Source organism: Xenopus laevis, chromosome 4S (assembly GCF_017654675.1).
Source record: "Xenopus laevis strain J_2021 chromosome 4S, Xenopus_laevis_v10.1, whole genome shotgun sequence".
NCBI lineage: Eukaryota > Metazoa > Chordata > Amphibia > Anura > Pipidae > Xenopus > Xenopus laevis.
The window spans coordinates 32,823,746-32,842,612 of NC_054378.1; the positions used below are offsets into that span (position 1 = coordinate 32,823,746).

The 18,867-nt window shown below is 40.1% G+C and overlaps 1 protein-coding gene across 2 annotated transcripts; it reads right to left on the reverse strand.

Moving 5' to 3' along the window:
- Nucleotides 1-253: 253 nt before the first annotated feature.
- herpud1.S (homocysteine inducible ER protein with ubiquitin like domain 1 S homeolog) lies at nucleotides 254-7,175 on the reverse strand. Of its 2 annotated transcripts, NM_001087676.1 has the most exon segments (8): nucleotides 254-860; nucleotides 1,134-1,248; nucleotides 2,074-2,409; nucleotides 2,704-2,805; nucleotides 2,903-3,024; nucleotides 4,484-4,537; nucleotides 4,643-4,720; nucleotides 6,953-7,141. In NM_001087676.1, coding segments are annotated over 8 exon segments (1,095 nt in total). In that variant the 5' UTR covers nucleotides 7,088-7,141; the 3' UTR covers nucleotides 254-707.
- Nucleotides 7,176-18,867: the final 11,692 nt, after the last annotated feature.

The window sequence follows — 18,867 nt, forward strand, 5'->3', positions numbered from 1 at the left end:
CCCTGCCAGGATTTCAAATGATGCAGATGCTGATTTCAGCATAGAAAATTGCATGTATTCATACATTTTGAAGAAACAGTATCTATGATGGGTATATTAGGGGTTTTTGTGTTATGTGGGCCTCTTTATCAAATTTTGTTTTGGAAGCCAGCGTTTCCCTTTGATAAAGAAGTTCCTTATTCAAGTTACACAGGGGTCTTGTAGAGAGTGTCTCTTATAGTGGGCATTTCTAAATTAACAAGCAAATCAAAGGTTTTTGTAGACAATACGATGCATCAGTTTATTGTACATTTTAACTAAAGTGCAAGCTTTTGAGCATACAGCATGGGCACAAAGTGACATTAGATAATGCAGAGTAGAATACTGATTACAGTAAGGTCTTCTCTGCAGCAGTTAGCAATCAAAGCACAATGCTAGAAATGTTACAGAATGTAAACATTAACACTACAATTAGTGTAAAATTACCCCATTCCACAAGGAATCATATGGTATGAACAGATACAATCTGCTCAAATTATGTTATATACACATCTTTGGATTGTTAGAAAACAAAATGGTTTGTGTAGGAAATCCTTAATAATAAAACCATGTTCAAAAGATCTAGAAACATCAGTTCCTTTAGGCTTTTCAGCATGTAATAAAGGTAAGACGATGCACATGCAGTCATCTGTCTGCTTTTGTCACAAATGTCTTATTTTAATCAATGGTCAGTGAACCATGGCAGGGGGACCTTCAGGAATCAATGATGCAAAGAATGTTTTGAAGAAAATCCAGGCTGTTGTCACAAATGGTTGTGCTTGAAGAGTGTCAGTTTCATTTCCATCAGCTGAAGGATCCTCTATATGATCATCTTCTTCCTGCTGTAAAAAGAGTAATAGGTTTAACCGATATGTAGTCATAACATCTAAACACACTAGCATTCCTTCACATACACTTTAGCCCTCCAAACACCCCTCCTAACATTTAGCTTCAGGTAACTTCAGTCCTTAGTGTTAATCATTGATGAAGCATGAAAAGTGATTATGTAGTTACACCAATTAAGTTTATGTCTACTTCCTTACTGTAATTATCAGTTTATATTACTGTCTTTGCAAATCCCACTCAAAACAGATTTACAATGCTGTCCAAACTACCTGTAAGTTGTTATTCTGATCCTGGTGATTGGGGGCAGCCCTTGGAGGGATATTTACATTTGCAGCTTCCTCAGGGGGAGGTCTTGGTCTGAATGGAAACCATCCAGCATGGTGCCTGAGGAGTAAAAAAAAAAAAAAAGAAAAGAAAAGGTTAGCTTAGTCGTTTAGCATGCATTGTACTTTTATAAACAAAAATAAATAATATGAACAGAATTTCAATCATAACAACTGCACAGTAAGCTATCTTAAATTTCCATTGACTAGATACTGAAATGCCAGCAAGACTGATTCCTCAGTGGCACATTGTCCTTTCTTAAGTCTCACATTGAACAAGAGTGGAAAGATGATGAAACTACTTTAGTGACTTGGGAAAAGCTGCAAGTAAAACTTGTTGTCCATATTTACAGGAAGTAGCTTCCTATAACTATAGGATATGTTTTGACATCCTCCAGTTTTTTTTGGGGGGGAGGGGGTGCAAAACACAATAACACAATCATTTGACATTCAGTCCATTGGCTTGCTTCAAGAGCCAGAGCCACCAGGGCAGAGAATAGATAGGGACAAAACAGAAATACATATAACCTAAAAAAATGTGTAATGAATGTATAGTGCAGTTGGTTATGATTTCTTGTATTAGGCAAGAAAATATTTTTTGGGTTCAAATGTCCTTTAAATAATGCAGGCAGAATGATAATTCAAACATACCAACTATATAAAACACAGTGAGGCCCAGTGTCCATTACTATACTGTACTTAATCACAAAGGAAGACAGATGGAGGGCCTAGATGCACTTGGACTTCAGGTAGGGAGCAGACAATCCATGAAATTATAATGAGAGTAGGCACTCAAGAAATTACTATAAAAAAGTAGAGCAACAGTTGTGCTATAATTACTCTAAGGGGGTTATTTGTTAAGCAAGTTAATATGTGTTTAACTTACAAGTACATGAGAACCATGGCACCCAAGACCATCATAAAGCGGCTCAGACTGGAGTAGAAGTAGAGAATACTCAGGAAGATGGAGAATCGTGCCGCTGTGTAGATCCAGTCCAGCCAGTCTCTGTGAACATCATCCTCTTCTTCCACCAGTCCTCCCTGAGCGTTCATACGCAAATTAGGATTGGCCACTGGATTAACTGGAGCCTGAACTTCTGGATTCTGTGGATGGTTGTTCCCTTGGAACGGATGTGGTAACGGGTCTGGTGCTGCAGGTGGAACCACTGGGATTTCCTGTATTCTATGAACAGGGGACCTACCAGCTGCAGCAGCAGCATAGCTAGTAAAGATTTATAAAAAAAGGTGTTAAGAACTGGTGGAACTTAACAATGCCTGATATCAAAACCACAAATGTAAAGTTAGTGGCTATTAAGCATTTATACTTAAAATGCTATTCCCCTAATTTCCATTAACATGTTTAAATTAATATTTATATACAGTAAATACGTTGCACAGCAATGCATCTTTGGCCATTGTGGCACAGATCAATTTGAGTACTTGGCGAAGAACATTTTTAATAAGACTAGTTTCTGCTTGAGCAAATTGTCTGAATTATAGAAAAAAAACAGCTTACTATTGCATGTAGTATTGTCTGGCATACATGTGTTGAAGCCACATGATTTGTTGTGGACTGTATACCGAGTAAGCAGAAAATGCAGAACTTGGTTCTCGAGGCCTTTAGAAAAGCAAAGAAAAGAACACATCAAACCATGCTCATCTGATAATTTACAAGCAATAATGTAATGCTAGGCAAACATAAAAGATCTGAATACCTAGCTGTGTTTGCATCTTCTGCAGTATTGTTTTGTGGAGGAATCCGTTGTCGAATAACATCAGCCTCAGGATTTACAGTGTGAGGTCGAGCAGATGTACATCCAGAATGTTGGCTTCTGTCCTGAGTATGTAGAAAGCCATACATTTAAAATGCATAATTTATTGCTCAGAATGATGTTCTGTTAAACAGAAAATAATGCAAGTAAAGGCTATTTGACACAATAAACACAAAATTGTTGCATTAAAATGGTCCGACACAGGACCATTTTAATGCCACAATTGTGTTTATTGTGTCAAATAGCCTTTACTTGCATTATTTTCTGTTTAACAGAACATCATTCTGAGTAATAAATTTTTTTTTGTTGTCTACATCAATGGCAATTAAAATTAAAATATTAAAAATAATGTAAGAAAAGTCATGGTATTAGTTTACAGCATTTAAAATGTTACAGGATAATGTTTTTGAAATTAAAAGTTTTCTAATTAAAGTATACCAATCATAGCCAAAGCCTGCTACAGTTACTTTACAATGGTACGTGAAAGTATGATCTTTCACATTTTGTTATTGCATATTTCAAAATTGTTGCCCTGTAACATCTTTACTGGGTACAATGGTACCATGCTTTTATCCTGAAATGATTATGGAGGAACAGAAGTGTTTAAAGGAGAACTAAAGAAGTAGGCTAGAAATGTTGTACATTATGTTTTGGGCTTCTGTACCAGCCCAAGGCAACCACAGCCCTTTAGCAGTAAAGATATCTCTCCAAAGATGCCCCAGTAGCTCCCCATCTTCTTTTCTTCTGATTCACTGCACATGCTCTTTGCTGCTGTCACTTACTGAACTCAGGGACCAATGTATAATGTTATGAATATACAGTATGTCATATAAATGTCACAATATAAGGTTGATTAGTAATTAATACTGATTATTATATGGCAGCACAGAAACCAGTGCAACTAGCATCAGAATGTAATAATCTGCCCTGTAGCATCATCTTATATAACAGACAAGCTTCATTTTCTGCTGGATAATTAGTGACGACCTCTAAGCTTAGCTTCTCAACAGCTGCTCAGAGCCCACTGAGCATGCAAGTGTCACAGACACTTTCCAAGATGGTGACCCCCTGTGACAATTTTAAAGTCCAGGATCATTGCTGCTATTGAGAAACAAACTTTAGGCTGGTGCAATAAGTTCAGTGTATAAAAAATGTGACATATTTAGCCATTCATTTTTAGGGTTTAGTTCTCCTTTAAGGTGGCCTGCTTTTTACACTTTTGTTTTTAACACATAAAACTCACAACAACATGCTATGAACAAGAAACCTGGAAAAATACTAACAGCAGCTGCTTACATTGAAACTAGTTTAACTTTTTTAATCTGCAACTCCCAACAGTTCGCTGATTCATGATGTTCAAACAGAAGGCAATGTTTCATATCTATACAATGGAGTGTGACAAAGCAGGGAAAGACAGCGTATAAAGCCTGCTAGTCATGTGCTCTCCATCAACAATTGCAGAAATCTCATCACTGACACTGCCAAAGGGGACGCAAACCATATTATGCCATCAAAATAAAGTACCTGATTAACAGGGATCCTTTTGGAACAAACAAGGTGCAGTACATGTCTGCTGTCCTGTAAAAAGAATAAGAAAAAAACTGTTTATATAATTCTTACAAAAAATAGGTTTAACATTTTCTGCAGGTGAAACAGAGAGAAGCTAAACTAAGGAATATTTACCATAGAAAGAACTTCATTTAGCTTTAGATGATCAGGAAGCAACTTCCCAGCATAGATCAATCGCTGATCTTGTTCCATCTAAAAACACAGACAAAAGCTTTAAATATTAACATACAGAATCTAGAATTTATCATAAAGCCCATCTATCATATTATTGAACTATGATGTTCTGAGCCTGTGATTTAGAAGAATAAACAAGATGGCGACATGACACTCCTAGCCAAGCAACCCTTATAATCTTCAGCGTTTTAAAAGTTGTTTGTAAATGTAAAGCCAGTATTTGTCTATTTAATAAAGCAAACTAGCAAGTGGCATAGGGCATGGAAAGCTGATAAATCAATGTAAAAAAGAAAGAAATGTACTTTCCATTGCCTATTAAAATGAACACATAGCAATCCTAGTGGTTGCAAATGGTATTTTCACACTTTTAGAACGATGCTTAACACAAACATAAATAAAATGTTTCAGTGGAGTACATATACCAATACTAATCAGCCTGCTACCCATTCAATGAGTGGGACAACCTTCACATGCTATTTGCTCTCAGAAATGAGCCAGTGCATGTTCACAAGTATAAGCAGTTACTATTGAACTAAAAAACAAAGCAATCTGAGAAATGTATCTGATTTAATCACCTCCACAATTAAAATGTATCAATATGCCACAAGAGTTATTTAGAGTAAATAAAGAGAGTAATTTAAATAGACACATGCAGAATGAGGAATTGTAATAATAGCTAAATTCTTATCCATATAGCATGACAAACCTGCGCTTTTTAAATGAAAGTAACGACAGTCATGTTAGAAACCTGTTTTCAATGTCTTGTTAACAAACCAAAAAAAGACATTCCATGGATCTGGGTCTATTTTAATCATCACTGTTCATATATTGAAATCTATGTAGACTAAAAAAAGATATTTAAAAGTGTATTTTGGAAAAGTTCTAAAACACCCCAGCACACCCCCTGGCAGCAGCTAGCCAGTCGGTGTAGCCAACACAAACACACTTTTCTTCCTTACAATAACAACATTTTTCTCATAAATGCTAAGTTGTGCAAAAACCCTGCATACCTAACTTTAAAGGTCATAAAATCAACTTGTAAACAACCAGCAAACTAAGAGCTTTCAACAGTTCAGATAGCAACAGCAGCATTCCAAGGATACCAATACACCCCTGAAGCTTTTGGGTGGCACCTCCCTCCTTTCAGAGGTCAGGGAACATTGGGAGTTGTACGACTGTCTAAGGGCTTCGAGTTCCTCAGTTACAGCTCCATTCCATTAGGGTAAGTCCACACAGGGTGTTTTGGGGAGATTTGGTTGCCTCATTTCTGCGGCGACCAATCTCCCCAAACGCCTTACCTAAATCTGCGCCGGCAAAAATTAAAAACCGCTGGCGCTAATCACACGCGGCGATTCATTTTCCGAAGTCGCCCGAAGTTTCCTCGTGAGGCAGCTTCGGAAAACGAACCACCACGTGTGATTAGCGCCGGCGTTATTTTCATTTTAGCCGGCGCAGGTTATGGGAAGGCGTTTGGGGAGATTGGTCACCGCAAAAACGAGGCGATTAGTCGCCAGGCGACCAAATCTCCCCAAAGCGCCCTGTGTGGCCTGACCCTTAAAGAAACAGTAACACCAAAAAATGAAAGCGCATTCAGCAACACAACTATAGTTTATATAAACAAGCTGCTGTATACAGTAGATATGAATGGCTGCCCCCATGGCTACACAGCAGCTTGTTTATATAAACTATTGAAGCAAACACACTGGTTTTATCAGTGCAGCACAACAATGCATTCTATTTTCATTTCTTTAAAACCTTTCATTTTTTAGTGTTACTGTTCCTTTAAAAAAGTAGGTCATCCCAACTGAGGTTTAGCAACATTAACCCTTAATAGACAATACAGACTTGCACGGCATGCACGTGCTGCTAAAGCACTAAAGTGAATAAGGAATATTGTGTAGAGAGACATAACACCCTGCCTCTACTGACCAGAGCAGCCATACTGGTGACAGTGGAGGGCAGGTGCAATGGCCCCATCACAACTGAGACAACATCTAGATATCTGTATGGTTCTGATCAATGTAAAGAGACAGGCTGTTTCTGGCTCTTTAAATAACCCTGGAAGAACAACGACAAGCCGCGCAACAATGTCACGGACAATTCCACTAATCCCCGGATTCCCCGCTGACACCACAAATGGATCAACAAACAGACTTAGACCAACATACAAAGCTGGCAAGTACTAACATCTACTTGAGTGGGAGTGGCTTAGGGTCAGCCGCTACTGCTCGGCTCTTGCGCGATTCTTACCGGCTCATCGGGTAGTTCTCGTCTTAGCTGTGTTTTTAGTTCACGGACGGTACAATTCCGAGGTGCACTGACCTCCCTTTCCTCCTGCCTAAGGCTGGGACTCCGTATGAGTAAAGTTACTTCGCTGTCCGACATGACTGTACCGCTGACACGCCACTTCCTGTGCCAACTTCCTCAAAGCCTCTCGGCAGATCTAAGTACAGTGAGCTCGCGGCGTCAGAGCGGATTCCTTTATAGTCTACAGCTCTTGTTGCCAAACAACGTGTGGCTGCTTATGATTGGTCACACTCGGGTCTCATGCCACTACGTGTGCGAATTAACTTCGAGCAGTAGAAGAGGGTGGAGTCAGTCTGATGAAATCCTGATGGTTAGGAATGTCGGAGACTTTGTTAGTGGCTCCGCCTAGTTGTCGGTAACTGTCTGCATAGCGGTGCTGTCGGCCATGTTGAGAATGTTGCACAGTAATGGCGGCAGTGTAGTGGAAGGAACCCGTTGTGTCACTTGTTTACACGCAACTTTACAATCTATACATAAAAAAACGCCATTTTCTAGTATACTAAATAACTTGCCATTTGGCCTTGTTAAATGGGTGTCTTGGCCAAACTAAGGGTGGGTCTTCCTATCGCTATTTTGCCCCCCATATTAAAAATATTAGGATTAAGACACATTTTTACAAAGTAGGCTGTAAAAATCTGCACCAGATGGCAATCCAGTTAGCATGCGTAGTTTCAATGGGATATGGCAAATCAGAGCATGCTCAAAAATGTCCTGTTTATTCAATTTGGAATGTTTTGAGGTGTAATAGAGGCACTGACTAGGGTTACCCCCGGTCGGTAAAAATGATGGTTGATCCCAATGTTATTAATAGGGTAAAAAGATAAATATATAGGAAGGCCGGTATTGTTTTCCAGAAAAGGTGGCAACCCTACTTGAGCATGACCACCATCAGAAGTACAGGGGGTACTGCAGTCAAGATCACGTGGCAGTAGGGTTGCCATTGCCACCTGGCCGGTATTTTACCGGCCTGGCCGGTAAAAATGATGGTTGATCCCAATGTTATTAATAGGGAAAAAAGATAAATATATAGGAAGGCCAGTATTTTTTTCCAGAAAAGGTGGCAACCCTACTTGAGCATGACCACCATCAAAAGTACAGGGGGTACTGCAGTCTAGATCACGTGGCAGTAGGGTTGCCATTGCCACCTGGCCGGTATTTTACCGGCCTGGCCGGTAAAAATGATGGTTGATCCCAATGTTATTAATAGGGAAAAAAGATAAATATATAGGAAGGCCAGTATTTTTTTCCAGAAAAGGTGGCAACCCTATGTGGCAGAGGGGCCCCCCAAGAGACATAAAGGGCTATTACCAGGTTGTGAATGGGTGGGGCATGCAGATTAGGTTTGATATTATCCTGTGTAACGAAAGGTGGCCATACACGGGCCGATAAAAGCTGCCGACAGACTGTGTCGGCAGCTTATTGGCCCGTGTATGGGGGCCCCCGACGGGCTTCCCCGATCGAGATCTGGCCGAAAGTCGGCCAGATCTTGATCGGATGGGACAGAAAATCCCGTCGGATCGCGGCCGCATCTGTTCGTTGATGCGGTCCCGCGATCCGACCGCCCGTTTACCGAATGCTAGGATCCGATCGTTGGGCCCTAGGGCCCACGATCGGATCTGCCCGATATTGCCCACCTCAAGGTGGGCATATCGGAGGGAGATCCGCTCGTTTGGCGACATCGCCAAACGAGCGGATCTATCCGTGTATGGCCACCTTAAGGGGCCTGCCCCTCCCAAGAATTTTTTCCCCGTGTCCCCCAGTGGAAATCATGGGTCACCTTTGACATGGCAAAGCAATTCCACCCTACAGAGGGCCAGGGTTTCAATAAAATGGCACGCCTGTGGACCAGGGTGTTGTGTGGTGTTTTTATAGCTGGGACTCCATTCTACTTGTTGGCGTGGCCCTGAACACAAGAGCCCAGCTAAACAATGGATAACAATTTGAGACCCCTAGGGGGGAGATCCCAGTTAACTCAGTAGTATGTGGCCTTGTGATTCCCGATGGCAGCCCTGGCTTCGAAGCCAGATACAGAGAGTGAAATGTACAAAAGTACAGAACGGGTTGGCTCTGCTGCATATTTACAATATACCTAGCACTGTCCTCTCTAAAGCACTGGCTGTATTTCCCATCAAAGAGTTAAAGGGACAATTATTGTAAACAACCCCAAGAATTGCAGTACTAAAAATACTGATGATAAGTAAGCGAACATTTTTTTTATCTTTGTTACAAAATTAAAAAATAAAAAACAGTTAAGCGTGGCACGCTACTGACTCATATTGTAGAAATACCAAAAAAATGGCTTTTTTATTTAAAAATATTCCTTTTTTCTGACTGCAGCCAGAACTAAAACCTATTTTTTTCATTGTTTAACATGAATCCATAAAGTAGTTGTTCAGATTGCTTTGCATATTGCTGTTTTGCATATCTCTTTCTAAATGCAGCAAGTTGTCAACAGTTCCTGTTTTATGCCTGTTTCGGTAATTAACCATTGCCTACCAGTTTTTAAATGGTCATTATTAATCTATTGTAGCACTTTGCATTATGAGAGAGAGAGAGAGAGAGACAGAGAGAGAGAGAGAGACAGAGAGAGAGAGAGACTTAATATAAAGAAAAAAGTTTTATTACAAAAAATCCAATGTGTCAAACAACAGCAGGCGCTAAGTATAGGGTCAGATATACTCTGAACCTGGGAAGACTACATTTGATAATCACCGTCACCTTATCAGTCGATAAAGCCAATCAGCTGGCAGGCAAAGGCATTTATAGTGGAAACAGCTTCCAGCATGTGCCACCGGAATACATGTTGGAGTAGTATAACTATAACTCCCAACAGGACGGCATGTCATAAGTGATGGTGTATAACTAGGGTGCCACCTGGCTGGTCTGAACTCACCCAACCGCTTACTAAGGTCCTCTACTGACCTGCTATTCAACTCTTCTCTCATTGGGGTAAATTCACTAAGTGCCGAAAATGCGCTAGTGTCGGCTTCACTGCACTTCACCACACTTCGCCAGGCGTAGTTTCGCCAGGGCTGCTCAAATTCACTAAAATTCAAAGTTGAGACCAGGGAGGCGAAAGGTAGCGAAGTTGCTCTAGTGTTAATTCATCAAGCAAAGCGAAGTTACGCCAGCAATGCCTAATTTGCATACGGCGCCAAGTTAAAGTACAATGGACGTATATGCAGCATAAACTACATTACACTACACAAGCCTGGGAAACATTCATTAAATAAAATAGAGGCCTTATATTGCCCTACACATACGCCCACTGTATTGTTTAAGTGCCATATGTTAGGAAATGAAGGTGCGAAGTAGTGCTAGAGTATGTCTACTTCACTAGCGAATTTACACCAGCACCCGTTAGTAAATCAGCGAAGTGCCAAAATGACATCACGATGGTGAATTTTCGCTAGCGTTAGCCACTTCACTCTTTAGTAAATTTCCCCCATAGTGTGATATTTAGGCAACAAAATCTAAACCACCATACATATACAGTATATGTATTTTAGTCTTATTTAATAATATGCATTTAAACACCTGCTTTCATGAGCAGGGTCGGACTGGGGGGCCCGGGGCCCACCGGGACTGCTGTCCAGGGGCCCCCCGCCGGCCCCCGCCGGCCTACTAAAACGCGTCGGCCCAGCAACAGTAGCGTTCGGCGCGCATGCGCAACATCGACACCGCTCGGCACGCATGCGCAACAGCGCCGTTTGGCGCGCATGCGCAGGCGGCGCTGCGCATCGCGAGAAAACAAAGTTTTTTTTTTCCGATTGGAAATATCTACTGAAGGGTTCTGGCCCGGCGGGGGCCCACGAGGGTCGGGGCCCACCGGGTTTTTTCCCGGTATCCCGCCGGGCCAGTCCGACACTGTTCATGAGAATGCATTATCAATAAAAGTCTAATTATGTAAATAGAATATTGGTTATGAACACACAGGGAAAAATACTGGCACAAAGTAAAATAGACAGAAGCACATACTGTTTGTTTTACTTCCATAAAACTGCAACAGGTAAAAATGTGCTTTGAAAACTATTCAGAAACAACTCATGCCCCCACCAAAATGCTCTGCCTATAAGATTTTTTTAAGAACTGTCTGGGTAAAATTAAACTCTCGGGGTTTGTCGTGCAATAATTTACATAGCTGTCATCAGCACCTGCGGGTGTAACAAGAAGCTTTCTACAGTGCAATGCCCTCTGGGAATTCTACATTTACAGCATGTAAATATTTCACCAGGTTTCACTCTGTGAATATGGAAACCTCAGTTAACCACTGAGCAATCTCCTGGTATAGGGGCCAGAGTGGCTTTGAAGAGTAGTTGTGAACAATGGGAAGCGTGGGGAGATGTCTGTGAAAAAGAAGAAAGTAGCAGTGGAGGAGAATAGGAGCTAAAAATATTTGTTGTGAAAGTAAAACAGAAGGCCAGCAATGTTCCCCAGACAGGTGGTCCATCTGTAAGCTGGGCAATATGAAAATCTAAAATGCATGTCTATTGGGACATGCCATGGACAGAGATTAAAACGTTTCTTTGATTTATGCAGGTGTCTCATATACTATAGCTGCCAATGGTACTTTATTTAGAGTGACGGGACATTGCAGAGATTAAAAAACATTTGTTTTTTCATTTTATAACCATGGCAATTTATTATGTAATATATGGCAAACATGCATTTAACAAACATGCAAACATGCATTTAACAAACATGCACTTTAAGCACAATTTCTATATGCGCCAAAGGCCCAGCATTAAAATGGCACTAAATATTTTTCAAATATTTTTCAAATATTGTCACATATGCATCCTCAAACTATTAAAGGGATACTGCCATGGGAAAAAAATTTTTTTCAAAATGAATCAAGTTAATTGTGCTGCTCCAGCAGAATTCTGCACTGAAATCCATTTCTCAAAAGAGCAAACAGATTTTTTTAGATTCAATTTTGAAATCGGACATGGGGCTAGACATATTGTCACTTTCCCAGCTGCCCCAAGTCATGTGACTTGTGCTCTGAAACACTTCAATCACTCTTTACTGCTGTAATGCAAGTTGGAGTGATATCACCCCCTCCCTTTTCCCCCCAGCAGCCAAACAAAAGAACAAGTCACATGGCCAGGGGCAGCTGGGAAATTGACAAAATGTCTAGCCCCATGTCAGATTTCAAAATGGATTTCAGTGCAGAATTCTGCTGGAGCAGCACTATTAACGGATTCATTTTGAAAACATTTTTTTCCCATGACAGTATCCCTTTAAGTTTAGTATGCAAACCTCTACCCATTCATTTGAGCTCCCTCATATAATGATTCATTGATGAGAGACAAAAAAGACTGTTGGTGAAAAAAAAAACCTGTTGGTGAAACTGACTGAAACACTTAGTTATTGCATAGTAATAGTTTTGCCCACCAAACTACATAAACAATTCACCCCATTCAGTTAAATGTAGTGTGATTCAAACTAATTTACATACAAATTTCGATATAGAGGTTATGGCATCAGAATCCTGAGAACAGGTGAATGAGACTGAATGACAATAATAGGAAGGATGTTTTTAAATCCTAGCCTAACTACCTAAACAGGGCATACTTCAACATATACACAAGTAATGCACTCACTGTGGCATCAATATCTATGGCATAATGCAGAATCTATGGAATTGGCAGTAGTCTGTTACCAACTTACCATAAAGAAACTTTTCAAATGTGCCCACAACAGATCATTTTTCAGCATGTGTTCAATAAGAAATTAGAAGGAATGCTTACCAGGGGTATTGCTAGCAACGAGAAACAGTTATACTCCACCAACTTAATGTAATCCTATAAACTCAGGACCAAGGCCAGAGACCAGGATTTTTAAGGTATTGCTATATATGCTTGAAAGTGTTAGTCCTGCAATGTGGACATGTTTGGTGGGATCTGCAATCAAATCATTATACCACAAGTATAGTGCCAACTGGACTTTTATGCTTTTTATTACTATGTACGAGCCAATGTATTCCAGGAACTGTAGGAGTTACAGGAGCTAGTCTAAGGCATGTGCTGAGTTATCAAAGTGCACCCTGGACTTGAGATAGTTCCAACTAGTAAAATGAATATTTTTTGGAAACTGCCAAAAAAGGCTACTGTAAACTTCATTGGCACTGGTTACTGCATCTCTGGGGATGGGGATCACAGTGTATATGAAATGCCAGTGCATATTTTGAATCTTAAGTCTTGAGAATAGGCTTCTCAATGCCCTTTAGAGTAACTATACACCACATCAGTCACATGTGGCCAGAGTATACTGTGCTATAGCATTCTACCAAGAATATCAACCAACACGAGGGCAAATCATTCAGATACAGTATTACTGTTGCTAATGTTGGATCAGTTTAGTTTAGTAATACATAATTAAAGTTGCTCACCAGGGCAACCCTTCATTTATATTAGTCAATGGCAATGCCAATATTAAATATAGTTTTTTTCTTTTTGAAGTAAGAATAACATATATGGAATATATGTAAAAGTAAATTAGATAAAGGAAAAACAAGGAAAAAATATTTTGCCTGCACCACTCTTATTGAAACATGATGATGGCTTCTCCTCCAAATTAAAACATAGCTTTTACTTTGTTATTTAAAACTGTTCTATAAAAACATACACACAGTCTTGCAGGGAAATTCATACCTATGCTGGCGATGCTAGATGCTTGGCCCCTCTGGGAGACATAAACAGCAAGGGGACAACAGCCAAGTATTACAATCTTGTACTATGTTGTGTGGATTTTTGTCACAGCTCTAGCTCAATCACTGAGAGCAGACGAGCGGAAATTCAACTCCCAGCATCAAACTGTTTAGTAGACCCCTGGCATTCATATTTAGGATGTCTTTTACTGGTACGTTATGAAATGTGGGGTATATAATGGGGCAACATGCAAGCTTTGTGATGATTTTCAGAAATTTCATAAAAATAATTATGTTTAACATAGCTTTGTAGTTTGGTAGTTTGCAGTAGAAAGACATATTTACCAGAATGTGAGAATGTGTACTTTTGAAAAATATATGGTTATGGGGGGTAAACATATATTTCTGTGTCTTTACCCCGCAAAAAATGCAGTCAATGTGTTTTTCATTAGCTGAAGTTACCCAAAAGACTATTTGTATGCACTAACTTTTACTTGGGGCCTTTAAATGCCAGATACTTTGGTAATCCTATGCACAATGGCCATCAAACTGTTTGGAGGACACCTGGCAATCATATGTAGGGTGCTTTTTCTTGGTAATGATACATGAGCAATATGATGCTGGAAAGTTGAAGCTTCTTTGAGGCATTTTCAGATATTTCACCAAAACCGACAATTTTTGGAAAGCCTTGCGACTCAGCAGTTTGGAGCAGAAAGGTATGTCTAGTCATTTTAGATTCGGTAGAATGTGCACTTTTCGAATAGCAAGGCCGCATGGTCCCATCGCAGACCTCTTCAGGTGCGCCCACCCCCTGCCACCTTCAAGCGCACTTTCAAAATCCGGAGCACTGGAGAGCTTTGAGTCCCCAGTGCTCCTTAGGGATGCGACTGGGCAGCATGCCGCCCCTATATTTTTGCCGCCCCCTATGCCCGGGCCTTTGCCTCGCCACAAATCTCCCCCTCGATAAACTGTTTTTTGAGGGATACAGCAATTAATATTTGAAGAGTATTTTATAAGGGCGGAGGAGAGCCTACCTGATTGCTAGATTAAAGGACACCACAGTTCTGGGATTCAAACCTTTATTTTTGGGTTATTTAATAAAGTCTGAATACTAAAAACTCAAAAAATTGGAAATGTTTCATGATTTTTTATACCCCGAGGATGCAAAAACCCAGAATCTGAAAAAATACTCCATCTTCAACCTGTCATACAACTCACAAATTACTGAAAATGAGGGCTTTAATGTCATTGGAGACCAGAGGACTTTGGCTGATAAGCAGCTGCACTATATGTTTAAGTAAAATGCCTTGTTCCCAAAGTTTAGGGGCCCAGTGATCTTGTTGTGGGGGGGGCAATCACTAGTAGTTCCACTTCTGAAAAGTTAATGTAGGATATATAATTCAGCAAACAGTTGACAATATAAATAATTGTGTTACTCTATAACAGAGGTCCCCAGCCTTTTTTACCCATGAGCCACAATCAAATGTAAAAACAGTTGGTGAGCAACATGAGCATGAAAAACGTCCCTGGGGTGCCAAATAAGGACTGTGATTGGCTATTTGATAACCCCTATATGGTTTGGCAGCTACAGGAGGTTCTGTTTTGCAGTACACCAGGTTGTAATGCAAACAAAACTTGTCTCCAAGCTCAAATATAAGCACCTGCTTTGAGGCCACTGGGAGCAACCTCCAAGTGATTGGAGAGCAACATGTTGCTCATAAGCCACTGGTCGGGGATCACTGCTCTATAATATAGTTTATATAAAGTACCTCAATTAATTAATGTGTAACATAGTAAGTTATGTTGAAAAAAGACACACATCCATCATATTCAACCTTTTTACTTTTATTAACCTGCCTATCTGCCAGTTGATCCAGAGGAAGGCAAAAAACCCCATCTGAAGTCTCTTCAATTTGCCTCAGAGGGGGAAAAAATTCCTTCCTGAGTTCAAAATGGGACTAGTCCCTGGATCAACTTGTACTATGAGCTATCTTCCATAACCCTGTATTCCTTCACTTGCTGAAAAAGCCATCCAACCCCTTCTTAAGCTATCTAATGTATCAGTCAATATAACTGGTTCAGGAAGAGAATTCCACATCTTCACAGATCGCACTGTAAAAAACCCCTTCCGAATATTTAGGCGGAACCTCTTTTCTTCTAATCGGAATGGGTGACCTTGTGTCAGTTGGAAAGACCTACTGGTAAATAAAGCATTAGAGAGATTATTATATGATCCCCTTATATATTTATACATAGTTATCATATCACCCATTAAGCGCCTTTTCCAGGGTCGGACTGGGGAGCCCAGGGCCCACCGGGACTAATGTCCAGGGCCCCCGACCCCTGCCCCCTACTATGAGGCACCGAGCACGCATGGATTAACTGCTAAGATGGCGCTGCACGGCGCCTAAAAAACAATTTTTTCCGAATCCAATCGGGAGAGGGAACTGGTCCGGCGGGGGCCCATTAAGAGTCAGGGCCCACCAGGTTTTTCCGACACTGGCCTCTTCTCCAGCATGAACATCCCCAATTTAGCCAATCTTTCCCATTGCTAAGACTTTCCATACCTTTTACCAGCTTAGTTGCCCTTCTCTGCACCCTCTCTAATACAATAATGTCCTGTTTGAGTGATGGGGGCCAAAACTGTATGGCATATTCTAGATGGGGCCTTACCCGTGCTCTATAAAGTGGAAGAATGACCTCCTCCTCCCGTGAATCTATGCCCCTTTTAATACAGCTCAATACCTTATTTCCCCTTGATGCTGCTGACTGGCATTGCTTTCTACAGCCAAGTTTATCATCTACAAGGACTCCAAGGTCCTTTTCCATAATGGATTTGCCTAGTGCAGTCCCATTAAGGGTATAAGTGGCTTGGATATTTTTACATCCCAGGTGCATGACTTTATATTTATCAACATTGAATCTCATTTGCCACTTAGCTGCCCAGATTGCCAGTTTGTCAAGATCCTGTTGCAAGGATGCCGCATCCTGGATGGAATTTATTGGGCTGGATAGTTTTGTGTCATCTGCAAACACTGATACATTACTTACAATACCCTCCCCTAAGTTATTAATGAACAAGTTAAATAAAAGTTGACCCAAAACCGGGGTTACTTTCTGGGCATTTTCAACCTCCTCATTTATGCCAAAATAAAGGTGACTGTGACTATGACCTACTTAATTCAGTCAGAGTGTAGTCATGGTTTTTATAATAATGATTACAAGGGTGCTGATTAACATCATTATATTAGTAAGTAACATGCCTTAAAATACACACTCTGGGGCAGTGTTGATATGAAGGAACAGACATGGCCGGGATTTCTTAAGACTGCACTAATCTTTCTTTTTAATCTTTTTTAGACCAATCTAAAAAGGGGATAGGTATGCATTTAAGGATTAGAATGAGCACCCTCCTGATGTCTCCGCTTGTACAGTATATCCAGTCAAAGTATTCTTTTCAGCCATCCTGTGAAACTAAAGGTACTGACACCAGCACAAGCAGCAAATCCTACTTATCCTGCCAACAACAAGTTAAAGCAAGTGTACACAGACATACTTTTGCAATGGGAAAATTCATTGATGCTACGCATAAGAGTTCAAAACTACAGGAGGAATTCACAGCTTCGAATATTCTTCCAATCCAATTATTTAAAAAAAACTGATTTAGAAACCTCATATAAGATCTTAAGTAGATGGTACTTGGTACCTACTCGCATAGCCAAGTGGAAACGGGGTGCTAGTCCTAATTGTTTCAGAGGCTGTGCCACACTGGGCACTATGTTACATACGTTTTGGCAGTGTAATAGAGCGCAACGCTTATGGGCTAGAGTCTACGAATTAATATATACAGTATTGCAAGTAAACTTACCTAAATGTCCAGTGGAAGCATTACTGAACAAATCAATAGCGGCGTTATGTAAACCGCACTATAAACTAATCACACATTTTTTTACTGCAACTAAGCAAACCATTGCAAAGGCTTGGCTGACTCCACATTTGCCCTTCTCTGAAGTCAAAAACAGAGTAGATGCTGTCTTCCTTATGGAAAAACTCACTAGCATATCGCAAGATAAACAGGTACAATTCACGAAAGTTTGGGACCCATGGATTCGCTACCGTTATCCCGCGAGATTTGATTGTAATGTTTTAGCCTACTAGGTCGTATGTAGAAACAGGACCGGAGTCCTGTGGTGCATCCTTACTGCTATTTTATACGTATAATGCTTAGTGCAGTGTATGGAAGAAATCTCCTTCTCTCCCCCCCCCCTTTTTTTTTCTTTTTTCTTTTTCTTCTCTCTCCTTCTTTCCTTCTCCTTTTTCTCTCTTCTTGCTGCCCCTCTCTGTTTCTCCTCTCTTTTCCTCTCCCACCTAACCCCTGTTTAAAATTTTTTTCTTGCTTATCAGTATATTTACATTTTTAGTAGCATATAGCACTCATTCATGAGTCGGACAATTGTGTTGCATGTATTATGTTTAACTGTGATCTGTTGTCTTTAACGATTATGTAATCGTACATTTCTTATCAATGCACTGAGATGTAATTATTGAATATCTGCAATAAAGAAATATTGAAATAAAAAAAAAAAACTGATTTCTAGTATAATGTACACAGTTGCTTTGGATAAACTAAGGACATTTTAATTTGCTTACAGTCCATTTTCTGGTAATATTTAAGATGGGCACACATCATGGGTAGAAAATGCTGGCAAGTCTGGACTATTTTGTAACAGACTAGCTGACATTTGCCTTTATATACCTGTCCATACATCCCTAAATCCAATCATAATTTAATAGAATTGTGCAGATCTGGACTGAACAAGTCCATTCTGACACTCATAGCTTGTAAAATAATGGAGCTGGCAAATCTGAAACTAGTCTACTGCAGAAACAGCAGTGAAAGTTAGACAGTAAGACATGGCATGTCAAGCTGTAAATGTCCTGACTGTTAATAAAAGTAATCCCCATCCTTTTATTCTCACTCAAAGCTCTACAAATGATGGGGCAGGCACCGAATATATATATATCTATATCTATCTATCTATCTATCTATCTATCTATCTATCTATCTATCTATCTATCTATCTATCTATCTATCTATCTATCTATCTATATATACTGTATATACACCCTCTCTTTTTTGATACTTTTTGTCTATTGTTGTATAAATCCTGTGAGTGCCATCACTTCATACATTGTGGGGCACATT

Excerpts from the sequence above, each read along its gene's own strand:
- herpud1.S (XM_018259441.2), bottom strand. The coding sequence starts at position 7,087 with ATGTCGGACAGCGAAGTAACTTTACTCATACGGAGTCCCAGCCTTAGG. Across the intron at positions 1,249-2,073 it reads GCCATGGTTCTCATGTACTT|GCACCATGCTGGATGGTTTC; the intron begins GTAAGTTAAACA and ends TTTACTCCTCAG. Across the intron at positions 861-1,133 it reads ATCAGAATAACAACTTACAG|CAGGAAGAAGATGATCATAT; the intron begins GTAGTTTGGACA and ends CTCTTTTTACAG.